At 39.1% G+C, this 17755-nt stretch overlaps 2 protein-coding genes across 2 annotated transcripts in view; both read left to right on the plus strand.

The window, feature by feature from the left end:
* Positions 1–1777: 1777 nt before the first annotated feature.
* On the plus strand, positions 1778–13569 carry ELOVL7 (ELOVL fatty acid elongase 7). The gene is made up of 7 exons (XM_009641133.2): positions 1778–1841; positions 4202–4392; positions 6771–6851; positions 7264–7320; positions 9069–9174; positions 11964–12100; positions 13366–13569. Exons 1-7 carry the CDS (start codon positions 1778–1780, stop codon positions 13567–13569), a joined length of 840 nt encoding a protein of 279 aa, XP_009639428.1.
* Positions 13570–15812: 2243 nt separating this feature from the next.
* DEPDC1B (DEP domain containing 1B) overlaps positions 15813–17755 on the plus strand; it is a 25099-nt gene continuing 23156 nt past the window's right edge. The window contains 1 exon segment of the mRNA XM_035896601.1: positions 15813–15941. Coding sequence (XP_035752494.1) covers positions 15813–15941 — 129 coding nt within the window.

The following is a 17755-nucleotide window of genomic DNA, read 5'->3' on the forward strand; positions in this document are numbered from 1 at the left end:
CACCAGCTGCTTACGGCTGAGTTGCCTGTCTGTCTTATTCGGGCAGGCTGAAGCACCTGGTGTTCAAAACAGAGTTTGGCTTATGTATGTTTGATGTCATCCATAGTTTACCTTATGGAGCAAGATGGCAGGGATATTTATAATTTCTCTCTAACCATAAAATGTTTTCTCTCCTGTGATTGCTAGTGCCAAAAGGAAGAGGGCTGCTCAAGTTTCCATTAGAAAAAGAAGAGGATGTCCCCTGCTGCTTCTGATGTTTGCCAGTAACTTTATAAATACAGAGCTTTGTAGCAAACATTGTAATATGAACGTAGGGCATGTGAAAATGGTCAGCATAAAGGTGATGTCATTGAGTTGGGAAATACTGATGCTGGAGGATGGTATTTCTGGAAGATGTGAATGTTAGAGACTTGCAGAAGGAATATTTTCTGAACACAAAATTGATGGTAGTTTCAGATGTTCAGACACACAGGACAGAAATGCAAGCAGGAAAACAAGTGGGTAGCAAAACAAGTATTGGGAGGAGGTAGATCAGATGAACTCTAACGAAAGCAGTCTGTGTTGCATCTTGTGATGAAGGGTGGGTGTAGTGTACTTTGAGGTGCCTAAAAACTCCTGTGAAATGGCAGTGAACAGGAGGTACTTGTAGAAGTGGAGATAAGGGCAAAATTATTTTTCGGGAGCATTAAGGTGAAGATAAATGAGAAGATGATAGTGGTGAGATCTGAGGAGAGAGATACATTACCATCATGAGGGCAGAACTGGCTCTCCAAACCTGCAGGTAGCTTAGCCTGGAGGAGATGCAGAAGGGCAGCCAGAGGAAAGGAGCTGGTTTACAAGGTGCACTGCAGCCTGGGCTAAGAGAGGTGAATACACTGTGAAGATTGCACAGGGGGCATGGAGGGAAATCGTATGGCAAAGTGAGACAATGGGAATAGGAGAGAGACACCCTTCAAGTGTGTTGAGATTTTTTTAAAAGTATTTTCTAGGGGGAATGAGGCAAGGGAAGGGCTGATGAGTACTTGATTTTGGAGCAAAAATCAGTATTCGTGTAAGCATACTTCTTCAAAGAGTTTTACATACGTGGGTGGTGCTGCATGCAAACTGGATGTGCTGGAAAATTTTTGTGAGTTAATGGTATTACCAGTGGTACTATGACACTTCATGATCCTGGTGTGGAAACAGTTGATGCATCAGTGTGTGATTTGCATACTAATTATAACATAGCTAATTATTGTATTTAAAAGGAGTACACAGACATAGTGGCACCTTTCCTCCTTTCCATCTACCTTAGCAATACTTCTTAGCTAGAAAATTAAGATTTTCAGTAGTAATTGTTGCAAAATTGAACTTCTTCACCTATTAGTGACTTGTACTTTAAGTGGAGATGGTGATAAAAACGAATTTAAGCAGCTGCTCTTTATTTATATTTCCTCCTTCACTGTAATGGTTAACCACAGCATGCTTTCTTGAGATAACGCTTTATGGCATGGAAGCGCCTTGTTTGGTGTGTAGAGATTACAAAATCATATTGTGGTGCGTAACAGCTCAGCTATAAATTAGCCCCAAGCATAGCATGATGTGGTCAGCTAATGCTCCCTGCTCTGCACTTCACATGTGGTGCTCTGCTAGCCCTCTATATTTTTTCCGTTCTGTTTTCCTGAAAATCTTTTCCAAAACAGTTTACTGACCTTTGTTTTACCAATTACAAAAATCCATATTTCTCTTTTGGTTTGTTTTCCTGCAGGCAGTATCATAAAATCTTAATCGAGTGAAAATGGCCTTTAGCAATCTGACATCAAAGGCTGTACTACTGTATGATGAATGGATTAAAGATGCTGGTGAGTCATTTAAATCTAAAACTTATTAACTTTCAATAATTCTGAATAGCAATGTGTAGCTATTCTAGGTGTACAGTTTATCAACGTAGAGTATCTTTGTCTTCTTGTAAATGTTTCTAAGACTTGCCAGGTTACCTATTGACACTTTTAACTATAAAGAACAGTCTAGTTTCTGCATTTTAAAAAAAGAAAAAAGCAAAACTCAGCTAGTTTATGGGTATAAACTTAGACTAAATAAAGCGCAGACAGTGGTTCTTCTGTAAGAGTTTCAGGCTTGCCTGAATGTATAGTTTACGTTTTTCCTGTGCTGCTGAACATAAAGCTTTAGCTCTTCTTCATTACTGAGCAATGGTATTTTATCAGTTAACTGAGGTAGGTGCATGGTGTTACTGAATTTTGCTTTTGCAAAGTAAAAGAAATAAAAACCCTGATAAGTTACAGTATCTTGAAATTAATCCTCAGAGTAATTAACTTTGTTACAGTTCTGATTTGGAAAGTAACGTTAGTCTCTTGTTTCAGCTGGTATGAGGATATTAAACCACATTTTGCTTTAATGTTGTTGGGTTTGTATTTCTGCATGCTTACCAAAAAATGACAGAGAAGATTTCAAGTTTGGGGTTAAGACCCGTCTGTCGCAGTGGCATCCCTGAGTGTTCCTCACTGTGGTAGGTGCATAGAGACAGGGATTAGCTGATTCCTGGGGAAAACTTGAGAAGCAGTTAAGGCTTGATCAATAAAATTACTGATTTACCTTTTCCAGTATAGCTGAGAACCATTTCTCTTGTTCTGTGGAACCACAGCATGCAAGTGAGAAGGGAGTTTTATCAGTATGGCTCGTGGGGTGAAGTGGATTGGGATGGAGCTGGGTGAAGGAGCAAGCATTTCTGCTGCAGTGTCTGTGACTTCAGAATTTGAGTTCCTCATCTCCCTGCCTACCAGTGCTTGTATTTGGCATCTCGTAGCATACCGTTAGTGGTGGGACATGGTTTCCTCAGGATAAAGCTGGGAGGACCAATGGGAAAGTTTTGGTAGTACCAGTGCAAGGAGTGGATGCAGAAAAGCAGTCAGTTGTGAAGAGCTGGTGGATTCTCTTGCAGTGCAACACACACACAGATGCCTAGTGCTGTCGTTCCCAATCCTTGTTGGGCTGTGGGCACATCACAGGCTGTGAGCAGCAATATAATGTACTTTCCTCCTCAGCCTGTTTTAAAACTTCCAGCAGCTGTAAATAACACCAGAGGGTCTCATGGGCGATAGGTTGCTTGAATGTTGTGCATTGAAAATCACTGACTTTAAGACATTTGGCCATGAATTAAGTGATTAACAAAAATTGCAGTGGTATAATTTTATCCCCAAAATACAGCAGCAAACCATGAAAGCAGCAGTTTACTGAGTCAATGGGTAAGTTTGGGGTCATTCAGAAATGAATCTTTCAAAAGTCAGTTTACAACAATTAAAAAAATATGAGCTTCATGTAATTTTTTAATATATATCAGTTCTCCCACTTATGGAGAAACGTGAAAGTCTTTGGTGAGCTGAGACTCAGTGACGGGCCACAGAAGGGTGCAGTGGAATCATGGTGAAGCTCAGAGGAGAGCGAGCGCCTGCAAGCCTCGGCCGCAGGGAGAGGGAGCAGGGTGTGCACAGGAGGAGGGCTCTGCAGTACTTCTGTCCGGGATAACTGGAGGAAAACTTGCACCACTTTTCCCATTTGGAGGCTTGTGATACGAAAGTGTGTGTGTTAGGGTGCTGTGAAAGTGGTGGTGTGTCTGGACTGAATAGGCACAAGCCTCAAGTACTGAGCTATGAATACCAGCTGATGGGACAAAGTCTTCTAACTTTTAAAAGCCCCATACTTACTATGTCTTAATGCCATACTGCATATAAAGCTCGAGGATCTTGGAAAGTGGGGCTACTCCCTGTCTGCGACTTGAACTTGTGAAATAAAGTTCATGCTTTTCCAGAAGGATGAAGTCTCACATGGAAATGCAGCCCCAGTGATCTGCTTGTGCCTTGCCTTCCTTTGCTGCCCTCTGAACCCCGTGTGTGTGTGAAAACGCAGGCTTTTCATGAAGGAGACCTCTAGACTGAAAATTGCATCACTCATGATTCTGTGTCTCCTTTTCGTTACATGCGAAGAATTGATGCACAAAGAAGCGTTGAATCCTACAGGTGCTAGATCTTGTTATCCAGTCAGTATGGATTTGAGGTGAATGGACTCTGAAATATGATCAGTGGCAGCAAAACCTAAACCGTTAAGAATTAAGTACCTTTCTATAGTTGTTTCAGGGTTTTGTAAGTACTAGAAAGGTCTGATTTCTTTTCTGTTTGTTTTTCCCCCCCCCCTCCACTCCCCCTAGATCCAAGACTGGAAGGCTGGCCACTCATGTCTTCACCTTTTCCAACAACCTTTATCATTGGAACCTACATTTATTTTGTCACTTCCTTGGGACCCAAACTCATGGAAAATAAAAAACCTTTTGAACTCAGGCAGATAATGGCGTTTTATAATTTTAGTGTGGTAGCCCTCTCTTTATATATGACTTATGAAGTAAGTACTACTTTTATTTGTAATGTATTATATATTTCATGTCTCTAACTATCCTCATACTAACTTTTAATAAATGTATTAATGTAATTCCCACTCTTCGATTCTCAAAAAATTATTATTCAGATTGTTGTAATTATTTTCTTCCAAGCAGTATGCTAAACTAATTGAGCTGGTACTTGGAAAAAGGGAATAAGTCATACCTAGAAAGAAAGATTGTAAAAAAATTTGTGTTGTTATATATGATTTACAAAATTAAAAATTCTCATAACATTTAATTTCCCTGGGCTGTAGCAGGTAAAGGAGACTACATGTTTTTCTTAGTCTGTTGTAATTGTTTCTGTCCTACTGTGTGACAGTCAACACTGAAGTTTCAAACACAATGTAGGGTATGTTTACTATGGAATAATCTTCAATTAGATCTGCTTTTTAGATGACAGAAGTTAACAAAGCCTCATTTTGGCGATCTTCATGTTTAAAAAAAAAACAAAAAAAAAAACAAACCAAACCACAAACTCACTGTGAAAGTCTCTAGCATTGATTTTCCTCCCCCCTTCATCCTCCCACCAAAATAGCAAATGATCTTTCTCTCAAAAGGAATGTTGAGATTTTTGCTGTAGTTCATAGCTCAAGTAAATGTGAGACTTTAATACTGGAAATCCTGATGAGCTATATAGTGTTACGGGATGAATGACCCAAAAACCTTTAACCATAAATGGTGTAGACTGTGTAGAAGCTTAAATTTAGAACCTTAAACCTTAAGATAGCTTATGTCTGTTGGGGTTTTTGGTTTGGGATTTTTTTCATTGGTTGGCAGGTTTTTTTGGTTGGGGGGAGGGTATTGGTGGTTTGGGTTTTGGTTTGGTTTGTTTTTTTTTCCTTGGTTTTTAAAGTGTAGCTATTTAACAATAATATTGTGTGATAGCCTTGTACATTTGCTTGGTGAAGTATCGCTATGCTAGTACTGACCCTCTTTGTGTTAAATCTGGCTGTTTCAGGTTTGGCAAACAGGTAATGAAAAGTTGTCAAATTATTGTACCAAATTGGCCAGATACCTTTCTGTTAGCTCAACTGCAGGAATTTCATCATGAGTTAGTCAACTGCTCGACGTTTCTTTTGACAGCACTCTAAAGGCAGTGCAGCAGCAGCCAGGTTGTCATGACTGTTGTGTGGAAAGTGCTGGGCAAGACTCATGTGTTTGCTATTTAGCCTGTGTTTTGAAAAATAGCCAAACTTCCTTTTGTGATTTGGTGACAGGTTTGGTTTTGGTTATAGCCCTCAGAAAAAAATATTAAACACCTGTTAGTGTCTGACACTAACAGAGCATTCAATTAATCTGCTGTCAAGACTTCCATGTTACAATTTCATGAAAGAATGCATGGAGAGAGTGTAACAGACTGAATTTCTGCTCTTGTCTGGCGCTCAGCAGAAAGCTGATTCTTTCCCTCTTTGGATCCAAGCCATTTGGTGGGTGCTTCAGTATTGTGCTGTCTTGGTGTTGTCTCAAATCTTGGTTTTTTTAAGCTACTGATTCTTTTAGAAAGTTAAATAGACTAAAAACCTCCATCTGTTAATAGCGCTAAAGCTCATATTGTAAACGAGTGGATGATGAGAAGCACTTTATAAACAGATATAAGATGCAGTAGTCCTAGTAGCTGGCAGGGGAATGAGCCAAGTGTAATATTAACAATATTGCTCTTGTCCAAGCTTTAATATATTCGAAGAGAAAAGAGTAAATGAAACTTGTTACAAGCAGTCCTTTGGTCATGTGTGTCCTCTCGACTGTAAAACTTTTCATTTTTTGTACTGGTGAAAGACTAATTGAATCATGCAGTTTAGCTAAGCGAAATTTTAGAAACTATGATACTAAAAGCATAATGCATATTGATTCATTCCTTTAATGATATTAAGCTGTATTTTCTGTTGTGCTGGCTTTCTTTCAGTATTAAGATGCTATGCTGGTTTCTTTTTGGTATTAAGACGGTTGGCTGCGATAGCAATTTTCAAATAATTTCAAAATGTTTTATTTGGTTTTGTGGTCACAAAATGGTAGATTTGATTTACACAATAGGTTTTTTAACATCGGGTTTGAGATGCAGCTGTTTATCTTCTTCAGTTATTAATACTGAGATAATGGGTGTAGGAAGAAAGTTCTTGTCCATAGGTGTGGTCCTGGCATTAGAATTTCATTAACCTGCAACAGCAAAGGACTTTATGGTAGCTAGCCCACACAGAGGTAGAGGTTGCCACACAAGGTTGTTGATTCAATAAGTTTTTGATATTGTTTTCCCCTCCTGCTTAGTGATTGTGAAAGTAATCTGAAATTAATTTTTCAAAAGACATAAAGTAAATCTTTGCCCTTTCCCTTTTCTTTGCTCCAGTTTCTTATGTCAGGCTGGGCCACAGGGTACTCATTCCGGTGTGATATCGTTGACTACTCGAGGTCACCTACAGCTCTAAGAGTAAGTTGCCAAACACAAAGCCAAATTGTTATGCTACACTGATTTTATTTTTAGAAATGCTTTTTGAACAATCAAATGCAGTGCTGTACAGTGGAATGCACTAAATGGAAGTGCTCTCTTGCATAATGTAGAGCATGTGAGTTAACTGGAGGGGTTTATTGTTTGGGAGAAAGAAAGAGGCAACATATTTGTTGGTTTGTTCTCCTTGGTTTTACAATTCCTTCAGGATTAAAAAAAGTTTTGTGTTTTTAAAGAAAAAACAAACAAACCGTATATTTAAATATTTGTCAACCTTGTGACACCACTTACTTGTCCCAATACTTTCCTTTATATTGTTACTTATTTTTCCTGCAGCTGCTTCATTTTATTTATGACTATTAGGATTTGACAATTTCTGTTTTCACTCTTGCAGATGGTACGAACTTGTTGGCTTTACTACTTTTCCAAGTTCATTGAATTATTAGACACGGTAAGTATTTGTAGCCTAATAAAAGAAGTAACGATGTTTCCTTTTCACAGTAAAAGAACCAGCATTTTTGGGAGCTGGGGGCATAAATTGCTTTTTATTTAGCCCTCCAATCTTCAATTATTGAAATACCATCAAGGCGTTTACCCTTATTATCTCCTCCCATCTCATTGTCCCATTACACTGTCATTCCTTGATTATCAGGAAAAATATTAATGAGGGAACCACCTTTAAAAATTTAGGAAGCCCTGATAACTTGTCTGTTTAACAGCTGAATACACTAACCTGTTGTGCTATGGCAATGCTTGTCTCAACACTGTAAATAAAAGAAGTGTTGATCATGCTGGATTTTTTTTTTTCCACATCATCTTCAGATTTTATCTTCCCTATTTGGAATACTTGCATCAGCAGCTCTGAATACAGCAGAAATTGCCATCTCTACCTGCTCCAAATTCCTGTTTATGCCTTGGGGGTCATGACTATGGATGTGTTTGATATCAGGCTGGCACTCTAACCTGTTTCAAAGAAAGTCTGAGCAGCAATGCATTGAAGCAGAATGCAGCCCTCGCTCACTGCCTGCAGCCGACTGCCTTTGCCTCTTCCTGAGACATACACCTAGTAGGGTTGGTTTAGCTCTTCTCAAACCAGCTTCTGAGTGTTGGAATCAGCTGCGATTTCTTTTGCCCTATTGTGTGGGGCACAATAGTGGTGATTCAGGAACTGACTCATGAGCAGTTAGGATCTTCTACACCCTGCGAGCAAAGTTAGCCATCTAACTTTCATCTGCAAATCCTCATGATTCAGCACTGGAAGATCTTACTGACTGAGCCAAATGGAATGGTAATGGAAGGGCCAGGAATGCTAAAACTGGAAAAGCCTGACAAGTTTAGTCCTCTATTTACCTTTACTACCCACTGGTTAGACTGCTCCTTTTTAATTAGTTCTGGGCCTGAAAAACTTTTTTTAAAAATCTGTTTTGTTTGAATCCACCCAGTCAGGTACCTGTTTCTCAGCAGTGTTTTGGTTTTATTGCAGAAGTAATTTCTTAGCTGTATTTAAGTCAGCTGTTTGCAAATGTTTTCCTTGGCACACCAAACTTCTCTTCTTCTGCGTTCCTGTGCTTTGTCATCTGATACTACCCCTTGCATGACCTGACTTCTCCTTACAGTTTTCTTGCGCTGTCTTCCTTTAACACTTCCTTCCATGTCTGTCCTTTAAGATGTGGCCCGTCAATATCGATTAAGAATACCTCCATATGTTCTGTCTAATTTTGCCTTTTTCCAAGGGTAGCTAAGTCAGTGTTCATAATAAATATTAAGTTAGAGAAATAGCACTTTTCTACTGTCTCAATCTGTTCTTAGTCCTTCAGTTAATTTTCTCAAACGGCCTTGCCTTAGTAGTTGAAGGGACTTAAAATCTGATGCTTCTAGATACTTCTCAATCTCCAAGCAAGTCCACCTTACGCTGTCTGTTGCACGCCTAGGTGATGGTTCAGCCTTGGACATTTGCTTTCAAAGCTTGCCCTGGCTTTTGAGACTCCACAGGTGGCTTTTACGTACAGGTTTAATTTTTTTTGAAAACTAGTCCACGTATCCAAAGCCTTAGTTTCCCTTCTTCTTCCAAGACTGCAACTGTGAAGAATTTTTACATGTGTAGTAGTGAGCAGCTAGCACTGATGCATACAGTTTTCTGTAAATAAGTTGGGCTTGATTATTTCCTGTAACATTCTGTTTATTAAAAATCTGTTTCAGATATTTTTTGTGCTGCGTAAGAAAAATAACCAAGTTACATTCCTGCATGTCTTTCATCATTCCATCATGCCATGGACCTGGTGGTTTGGAGTCAAATTTGCTGCAGGTAGTGGAGAGAGAGTTTAAGCTGAACATATATTCTGGTAGTGAAAGTTAAATACGCTAGACAAAAATATTCAAAGAACAGAATTAAAAATCTTGCATGTTTTTAAATTTAGGTATCGTCAGTATTTCATGGGACATCTGAGATCACCATAATTATTTAAAAGGGTGGGGAATATTCATTGTTTCCTATCTGACAGTATTTCGTGCAGTGTTGGTTTCTCATAGCAGGGGGAAATGTGCAGAGGAGAGAGCTGTATATAAGCAAAGAGCATTATTGCATGAAAAAGAGAAGTGACTGCAAAATCAGAAGTGCTAGGGGAGATATGAGGCAGATAACTGTTGAAATTACTTCAGAGCCATTTGTTCCCCTGGAATGCAAGGACTGAGTTGGAGGGGGAGGACTGTGCTCTCTTTTTTTTCCGCTATTTAAGAAATTATTCAGACTTTGTTGCAGTTATTTTTACTGGCTTTAGGAAGTGTAATTGGGGTTTATTTATATCTAACACTTTGGCTTTCATAAAACTACAGAAATATTTTCTGGACTTTACTTAATACAGAAACTTACTTGAATTGTACTGAGTTGAAAGTCTTTTGTCCACTTCTAGCTTACCTTCACTTTCTCCTTTCTGGCTCTGTGTCTATGCATGCATCTTCCTATGTTATATTGTTAGCTTGCCATGAGAATAGCCTGATAAGCACAGAGTGGAGAAACGCAGTCATGTAGTAGCCCATCTCTAAGAGGGTGTGGGTTTTTTCTAGGAGTTTCTACCAAGAAATAGGTTTGGTTTGTACACGTTTCTCCACTGATGTTCTCTCTCTGGCATGTTTTTTTCTCCCAGAAAATTGGTGACAAATTGATGAAGAGAACCGATGCTTATTAAGTCTGATCTGTTAGTGTCTGTTTTATGAATAAAAAAATAAGACCTGGAAGCAGTCCGGAAGATTTGTAGATGGGATCTTTTGAACATGTCCAGTGTCCAGATTTTCCTAGTGTATAAAATTGTATACTTCTGCTGTATTTGTGGGGTTACTGTTGTTAGGAAACTGGCATCTTGATCACGTCTCTCTCAAATGTTGCTGGCTAACTGGTATTTTAAGTTAATTATGAAATTGTGAGTAGTTTTCTCAGCACACAGTTCAGTGTGTTTATAGACCAAAACCAAACCAGCAACTAGCAGTCCCTCCTCTTCAACCTTGAAAAGTTTCCATTTACAGACGATTAACTTTCTGCTTTTTATCTGGACATCAGATCAGTATACCAGCTACAGGCTTCTGATTTTGCATCAGGTTCAAATTTCCCATGTGATAATTTGACAAATACTTTTAGCAAAGTGTGCAAGAACTGTTTTGTCCTCTGCTAATAATAGTCCCTCGTATTCATGCAGAGCTGTGTTTATTGCTAGAACTCTTTTGCTTATCTTTATACTAATCTTTCCAAATATTGTTCTGATAACTTAAATTTTTTTCCAAGAATTTCAGTCTTGCTGATTATTATCTTGTATTCAGTTTCATCACTGTTTGTCCTTCTAAATTGATCAGGCATTGATCAGGTTTTCAACCTGTTTGTAAAAAACCCAACAGATTTGAATGGAGATGCTGATTTTTCTCTGGTCTAATATTAACAGGAAACTGTAAAGTGGTGCTTATGTATGGTGTTGCTTTTTGGAGCGTATTTTTGTACTGTTGATTAGGTTGTTTTTTCTTTTTTTCTCAGCTTTATCTATTTATTTTTTCTTTTGAATATTCAGTGTGCAAGCCAACAAAAGTATGTACATTTGAACTGTAAGAACACTCAAATTATTTTTAAAAATACATAGAGCTAAATTTCAAAGAAAGTTTGCGATCACAGCTGGAGGAGTTACAATCTATCAAGCTGGAAGATTAGTCTGAGCTACTAAAATCACAAAATAAGTTTTATTTTTAACTTGAATTATTCTTAATGGAAAACTGGCTTTTTTCCATCACTAAATGTCTGCTTTTATGTCATCTTGTTTTCTTCCTGATGCTCAGTATTTTCATGTTCATATTTCTCTCAAAAATACTTTGCTGTCTGCTACTTCTTGGATCATTTTTACCTATAATTTCTTGTGTTCATTAAAATAAAATTACTTTGAGCACTATCATCTAACTCCATAGCTGATCCAGTGGAAAAGGAAGTATTTCCTTCCTTGCTTTGTGAAATGTTTGTATCCTACCAGTTTCAGTCATGAATTTGCCCCGAATAGGGCTACTTGCCTCAAATTTCCTTTTCATTGTAAATACAGTTTTGACATGGACCATGGATTTGTGAGACCCTCACTTAGGTCATGATTCCAAAAACTTACTGTCTGAAACGGTGATTCTTTCCCTGGGAATCTGGAGATCTGTGTTGGGAGACAATTATTACTTATCCTTCAGAGATTTGCTAAATTCATCATGATGTCTAGAAAAGAGGTGTAAAACAGGAGGAACACTGTTTCTACTAAGTTCTCTGTGTCTCCATTATGTATAGGTTTCAATAAAAAATTAATGAAAAAGAGAACCCAAAGAACAAAAATTTCCACTAAAATCTTTTGCAGATAATTAGATCAGCTGGGTGTTATTGCTGTTCTGGAAATGCTTAGATAAGCCTTTTCTCAGAAAGGAGACTGTGTCAACCCAACTCAGTTTAAATACCTTGAGGGTTAAGCAAAATCTGTAGGTTTTGTGGTATGTGTTTTTCCTACCCTGACCGAAAACAAACTACTAGGACCTGAGATGGCTTTTTAAATACTTGATGCAGTAATACTACCGTGTTTTGGTTTTCTACAGGTGGTTTAGGAACATTTCACGCTTTGCTGAACTGTATTGTCCATGTTGTAATGTACACTTATTACGGAATCTGTTCTTTGGGACCAGCCTATCATAAATACTTGTGGTGGAAAAAATACATGACAACTATACAGCTTGTGAGTAACTCTAGTTGACGTAAATACCTCTCAGAAAGCTGATTGTGGCTAACACAGACTTAACTAAAATTACATGTGTATTGCATTATGTTCATGTGTGTATCTTACAGTTGATACAAGGTTTACTCATGTTTTGAGTAAAACAAAAGTTGTGAGCTCCCCCTACTTAAATCTGCTGACTTCAGCATTCCCTATAATCACAGATTTAGACACATGAGCTTTTCAGTTATGCAATACTTGGTAATTGTATTTACAAAACTAATTTCCTGTATAAAAATTATTAGAATGTAATTTTACACCAAGAAAACATAATTAATGTACAGAATACACATGTGACTAGTAGTGAGGAAAGGGAAAAAGTAGTATTTCTTTAGTATTCCATATCCATTTTGTCATAGACAGTGTTTGTGTTTAGAGAATTTACCTATAACTCGGAGTATTAAAAAAACACTCTTGCAGAAGTTACATTAGATGTTTTACCAGCATTAGATCACTTTGAAAAGGTTACTGATCTGAGTGCTTTTTCATGCCCATCTTTTTTAATAGCTGGATTTTCAAAATTCAGCTTTTGGCTAAGCGATTAGTTTGGCCTGAGCAAGGATGCTGATGGAGGAAGGAAAGGAGCAGGGAGAAGCAGCTATGGCTGTCTGCGTGCACCAGGTCTGTTGTTAATAGAATAGTTCATGTAACCACTGGTAACTCTGAACTGTTTAGCCTGAATATTTATAACTTAAAGTCTTTTTGTTTTGGCGGCACTACCAGTGGATTATTAACTTGGAGTTCATGTGGAAATTTTTTTTAAATCCTCCATTAAATTGTTTCTTGGGACCTGTGAACTTTTGTGTCACATGCTAGCGTGCGAGGAAAGGGGGAATTCGTGTTCACCAGTCCTACAATGGTCACTTTTTTTTTTTTTTTTTCTCGATAATTTTTCTAAAGAAGCCTCCTGTTTGTCACAGGTCAAACACTGTTCATTCTTCTCTGAACTGGCCAGGGCAGACTCCCATTCCCCTAGTATGGGTTTCTCAGTGCTGCTTGTAATTCAGTTTGTCCCAGGACTTCTCTTTCTTTACTCTGTGAAAATGTTTTTCAGTGGAGTAACATTTTGAGAGGGGGGCTCTAAAGGTTCATCTCTGTCATTTTGAAAAGCCTCCCTCCAAATATGCTTTCTGTTTTTCTGTATGCAATATATGCCAAATCTTTTTAAACTTCCACAGTAAGTTTGTCATTTATTTAAAACTTATTTCTTCACCTTTTTCCTGCAGGTCCAATTTATTATGATTACAGTCCATATAGGACAAATCTACGTCATGGATGATTGTCCATACCAGTACCCAATATTCATGTTTATTATTTGGCTATACGGTTCTATGTTTTTAGTCTTGTTTCTCCACTTCTGGTACCACGCCTACACAAAGGGACAAAGACTACCAAAGATGGCAAGAAATGGGATCACCAAAGATCAGTGAAACAAACTCTTGTCTCTAAAACCAAAAAAGTGTATTTGTCAAAGTGGAAAATTGCACTACTTGACAATCAAGATATTTAGGTGCACACACTACAGAGTGTATATTTTGTACGTTTTCTTCCAAAACAGAATTTGTATTTTTACCATAAGTTATTTGGGATTCAGAATTTGGGGGTTGAGGGGAACAGTGTGGATCTCTGATTGGGGGAAAAAAAGAAGAAAAAAGGTGGGTTTTCAACAACATTTTCTTGTTTGTCCTATAAGAAATCAATGGATGGATGATCTCTATCTGGAAGATGCATGAAAATACAGACGTTCATTGGGAAAATTAAAATTTGTATGACAAGTACTGAGCACTTTGAACACTGAGGGGATAAAATTACTTAATCTTAAATATTATAAGTTTTTGAGACTGTCAGCTGCATTTTATTAAAAGAATGAATCTTCACTAAGTACTGTTTATAGAATCTAAAGCTTATTATTAATATAGTTAATACATAAACATTCTTATATGTGTTTACAAACTATATTACTTTAAAGAAAGGAATGTATGTTAATCTGTCAAGGTATGGTGTTTCATTTGAAGATCATAGATTTTTGGATATACTGTCTTTTACTAAGATAACAATTCATTTCATGTTCTACTCACATTATTCTAAACATCAGAAACCTACTAATTTGGGGATTATCTGAACTGTCTTGTAGAGTAATGATCAAAACATCTTACTGATTTGTTCACTGAAGTAACCTATATACTTTTTATTCAGTGTGCCTATGATTATATTTGATGTTGGTAGCCTAGGCTGTTTGGGGTGGGGAGGGAAATCTTGTAATTCATTAGCCAAAATCTTAGTCCTCAAATAAGCTTTAAAAAAATATTTTTTGATTGAATTCTAAATGTCACCTAGCATGATTGTACTGTGCTCTATTTTATTCCACTTCCATTTTCTCTTGAAATACATGCCTAGAAAGATTTTTCTGTTGTTTTTTTCATGATTATTGTTGTTTGTTTTTAATAACTCAAGATCAAAGTTTTTCCATTAACAGGACCAGTTACCTTGGCCAGAACTAGGCAAAAAGATGTGCGTCATTCTCTGAGCTGCTGAGAGTGGGGCAGGCAGTGGTGACAGGCCACGACTCCAATCCATGTAGAATTAACTGGTATCTTGTTTTCCATGGTTAGGCAGATTGTTAGGGCCACACATGCATAAAAATCAAAGGACCTAGCTATTTGTATGCAAGTTACGTATGTACTGTATGAGTTTATTAAGGAACTGGTGTATGCAACAGACCTGTAAATGAGGAGTTAAAGGAATTTAAATTAATGTTACCTTTAAAAACTACTGGTTTTTTGTTATAGTCACTACTAACAGAAAAGGAGCTTGCAATATTTACTTTGTGCTTGATTTATCTGTGGGATTTTTCAAATACCCAAAACTTGGGGGCAGGTTTTAATTGCCTCTCTGTTGTAGAGTTCCAAGAAAGCCTTGTTACCTAAATACTTTTATGGGGATACTGACATTTACAGTGCATTGTTAATGCTAAAAGAATTTAAAGTTTTTCTTGGACATGAGTTGCGAATGATTTCTTATGAGATTATATACAAGTCTTCTTTATAAAACAAATAAAAAAAAAATGTTTTATCTTTCTAATGTTTAATGCCCGTACCAATCGACTGTCATGGCAGATTGAAATTAGATCCCAGAAGGGATTTGGATGGCTTGAGGTGTATACTGTGACCCCTAAACTTTAGATGCTCGATCATTGAATCCTCAGTGCTGAGTTTTGGCTCCCTGGCAGTGCACACAGAGAGGTGCTTTAGTGCAGAATCTGAGACAGCTGGGGTGCTGATCAGTGGCTATACACATTTTCAGTGGGAAATACAGTCACTGGTTCTGAAGTCTCAAATCCTGCCAGCCTCCAGCCTGTGTGCGTGCTCTTGGCTTCCCAAGTGGGGGGTCATCTCCTAAGGAGAGGCACCTATTCTGATTTTTCAAACAGCTGGAAAGGATTTGCCTCAGATATATTTTTAAAGATTGAATGGCGCTTATTTTTTATCTGATAATTTATTAACAAAATACTGATGAAGACAGTGGGACAATTTGGTTCATTCAGGCCTTCTTAAGCCTGGGGGTTCAAACCCATTTGGGAAATGCAGGCCTTCCAGGGGAAGGGCTGCAATAGCTAGTCTGTGGCACAGGCTGGATGATGCTACCCCTCTACTGCTTCTGGAGAGAAGTAGGCATGACTAGTCTTGCAGATGACTCCTCTGCTGGGTGGGGGAAGTCTGAGTTCTGGTCTCCCATTTTGCAGTTACCCAGTATGCCAATACGCAGGGGGGAATGCATCCTGCAGCTGGGTATGAAGGGCCGGGTACTTGTTTGTTGGTTTGGGATCTAGATCTGTGACTCATTCTTCAAACTCACTTGGGCTTACGTAGGAGCTGAGAGCATACGTGCTCAAAACGGAGCAGCTCCGCAGATGGACAGGTGCTGAACAGAAAGGAGCCAGGGAAAGCTTCCAAGTCCGGCAGTTGTACAGTAGCCAACTGCCTCCGGAGTCAGTTGTTTGAGATTAAGAATTAATAAGCAGGAGCAGAAACTGGAGCTGATAATCATTCAGTGGGCTGTCACCGAGTGCCATTTCAGATTCCTACTGCATAATTTCTTGTACGCTGGTTTAGTTTTCAGTCAGTTATGAAGCATTTGGAGAAAGAGAATGCATTGTTCCAGCGAGCTGTTGGGATGTATCCCGGGAGGTTGCATATAGCATAACTATGATAATGACCTCAGTAAAAAATGTTATTAAACCCTCTCCTCCTACACACAACGTTGCAGCCTGCAAGAATCACAGAGTTGTGATCTGGACAGTTATATTTTTTCCTACCTAAAAATTCTAGAGCTGACATGCCAAAATGTATCATATCTTAGTTATACTAGACAGACGAGTGCAACAATCAGCAAAATCCTTAAGGTTATAGTGAATGTTTACTGAAAATGAGGGGAATTGGGTTGAAATTTTGTTATTCCTGAGATGTGGTGGAGGAAAAATGCTAGTATTACTAGTGACTGCTCTCTAAGAAATTGAGCCCTGAAAGAAAGCTGGGGGGGTGGTGGGGTGGGGGGGTGGTGATGATCTTAAAGGACTTTTCCAACTTCTATGATTCTATGATTCTATGCTTTTTTTGGTAAATTAGTGAAAAGGCTGTATTCTCTGTATCGAGGTGGCAATTCACCAGACAGTATTTCGTTGACATGGTTTGACCGTTTCCCAAACCTAACCCTGGGCTCACTGACAGACCGAGGAAGTGCGAACGCCACCACGCAGTTAAGGTTCGTTTTAAAAATGAAGTCACGTATTTTTGGGGAAGCCAAGGCGTCCCCCTGAAGCAGACCGCCCCAAAGGAGACCCAGCCGCGCTGCGTTTCTCTGCCGGTACCCCTCCCGTGCCCCCTCCTGCCCAGCGGCCTTCTTTTATGCCCCCGGCCCTTCTCCCCACAGCCAGCCCTCCAGCCGGGGCGCCAGGGCATGCGTGGAAGCCGGCAATGTGTGCTGGCAGCCCAGAAGGCCAACCGTACTCTGGGCTGCATCAGGAGAAGTGTGGCCAGCAGGTCGAGGGAGGTGATTCTGCCCCTCTACTCTGCTCTGGTGAGACCTCACCTGGAGCACTGCGTCCAGCTCTGGAGCCCTCAGCACAAGAAGGACATGGAAGTGTTGGAGCGGGTCCAGAGGAGGGCTACAAAAATGATCCGAGGGCTGGAGCACCTCTCCTATGAGGACAGGCTGAGGGAGTTGGGCTTGTTCAGCCTGGAGAAGAGAAGGCTGTGGGGAGACCTGATTGCGGCCTTTCAGTACCTAAAGGGGGCCTATAGGAAAGATGGGGAACGTCTTTTTAGTAGGGCCAGCTGTGTTAGGACAAGGGGAAATGGTTTTAAACTAGAACAGGGTAGGTTCAGGCTAGAGGTAAGGAAGAAATTTTTTACAATGAGGGTGGTAAAACACTGGAACAGGTTGCCCAGAGAGGTAGTGGAGGCCCCATCCCTGGAAACATTCAAGGCCAGGTTGGATGGGGCTCTGAGCAACCTGATCTAGTTAGCAGTGTCCCTGCTCACTGCAGGGGGGTTGGACTAGATGACCACTAGTGGTCCCTTCCAACCCTAAACATTCTATGATTCTATGATTCTAAGA

This window comes from Egretta garzetta, unplaced genomic scaffold, assembly GCF_000687185.1.
Source record: "Egretta garzetta isolate BGI_Z169 unplaced genomic scaffold, ASM68718v1 scaffold136, whole genome shotgun sequence".
Taxonomy (NCBI): domain Eukaryota; kingdom Metazoa; phylum Chordata; class Aves; order Pelecaniformes; family Ardeidae; genus Egretta; species Egretta garzetta.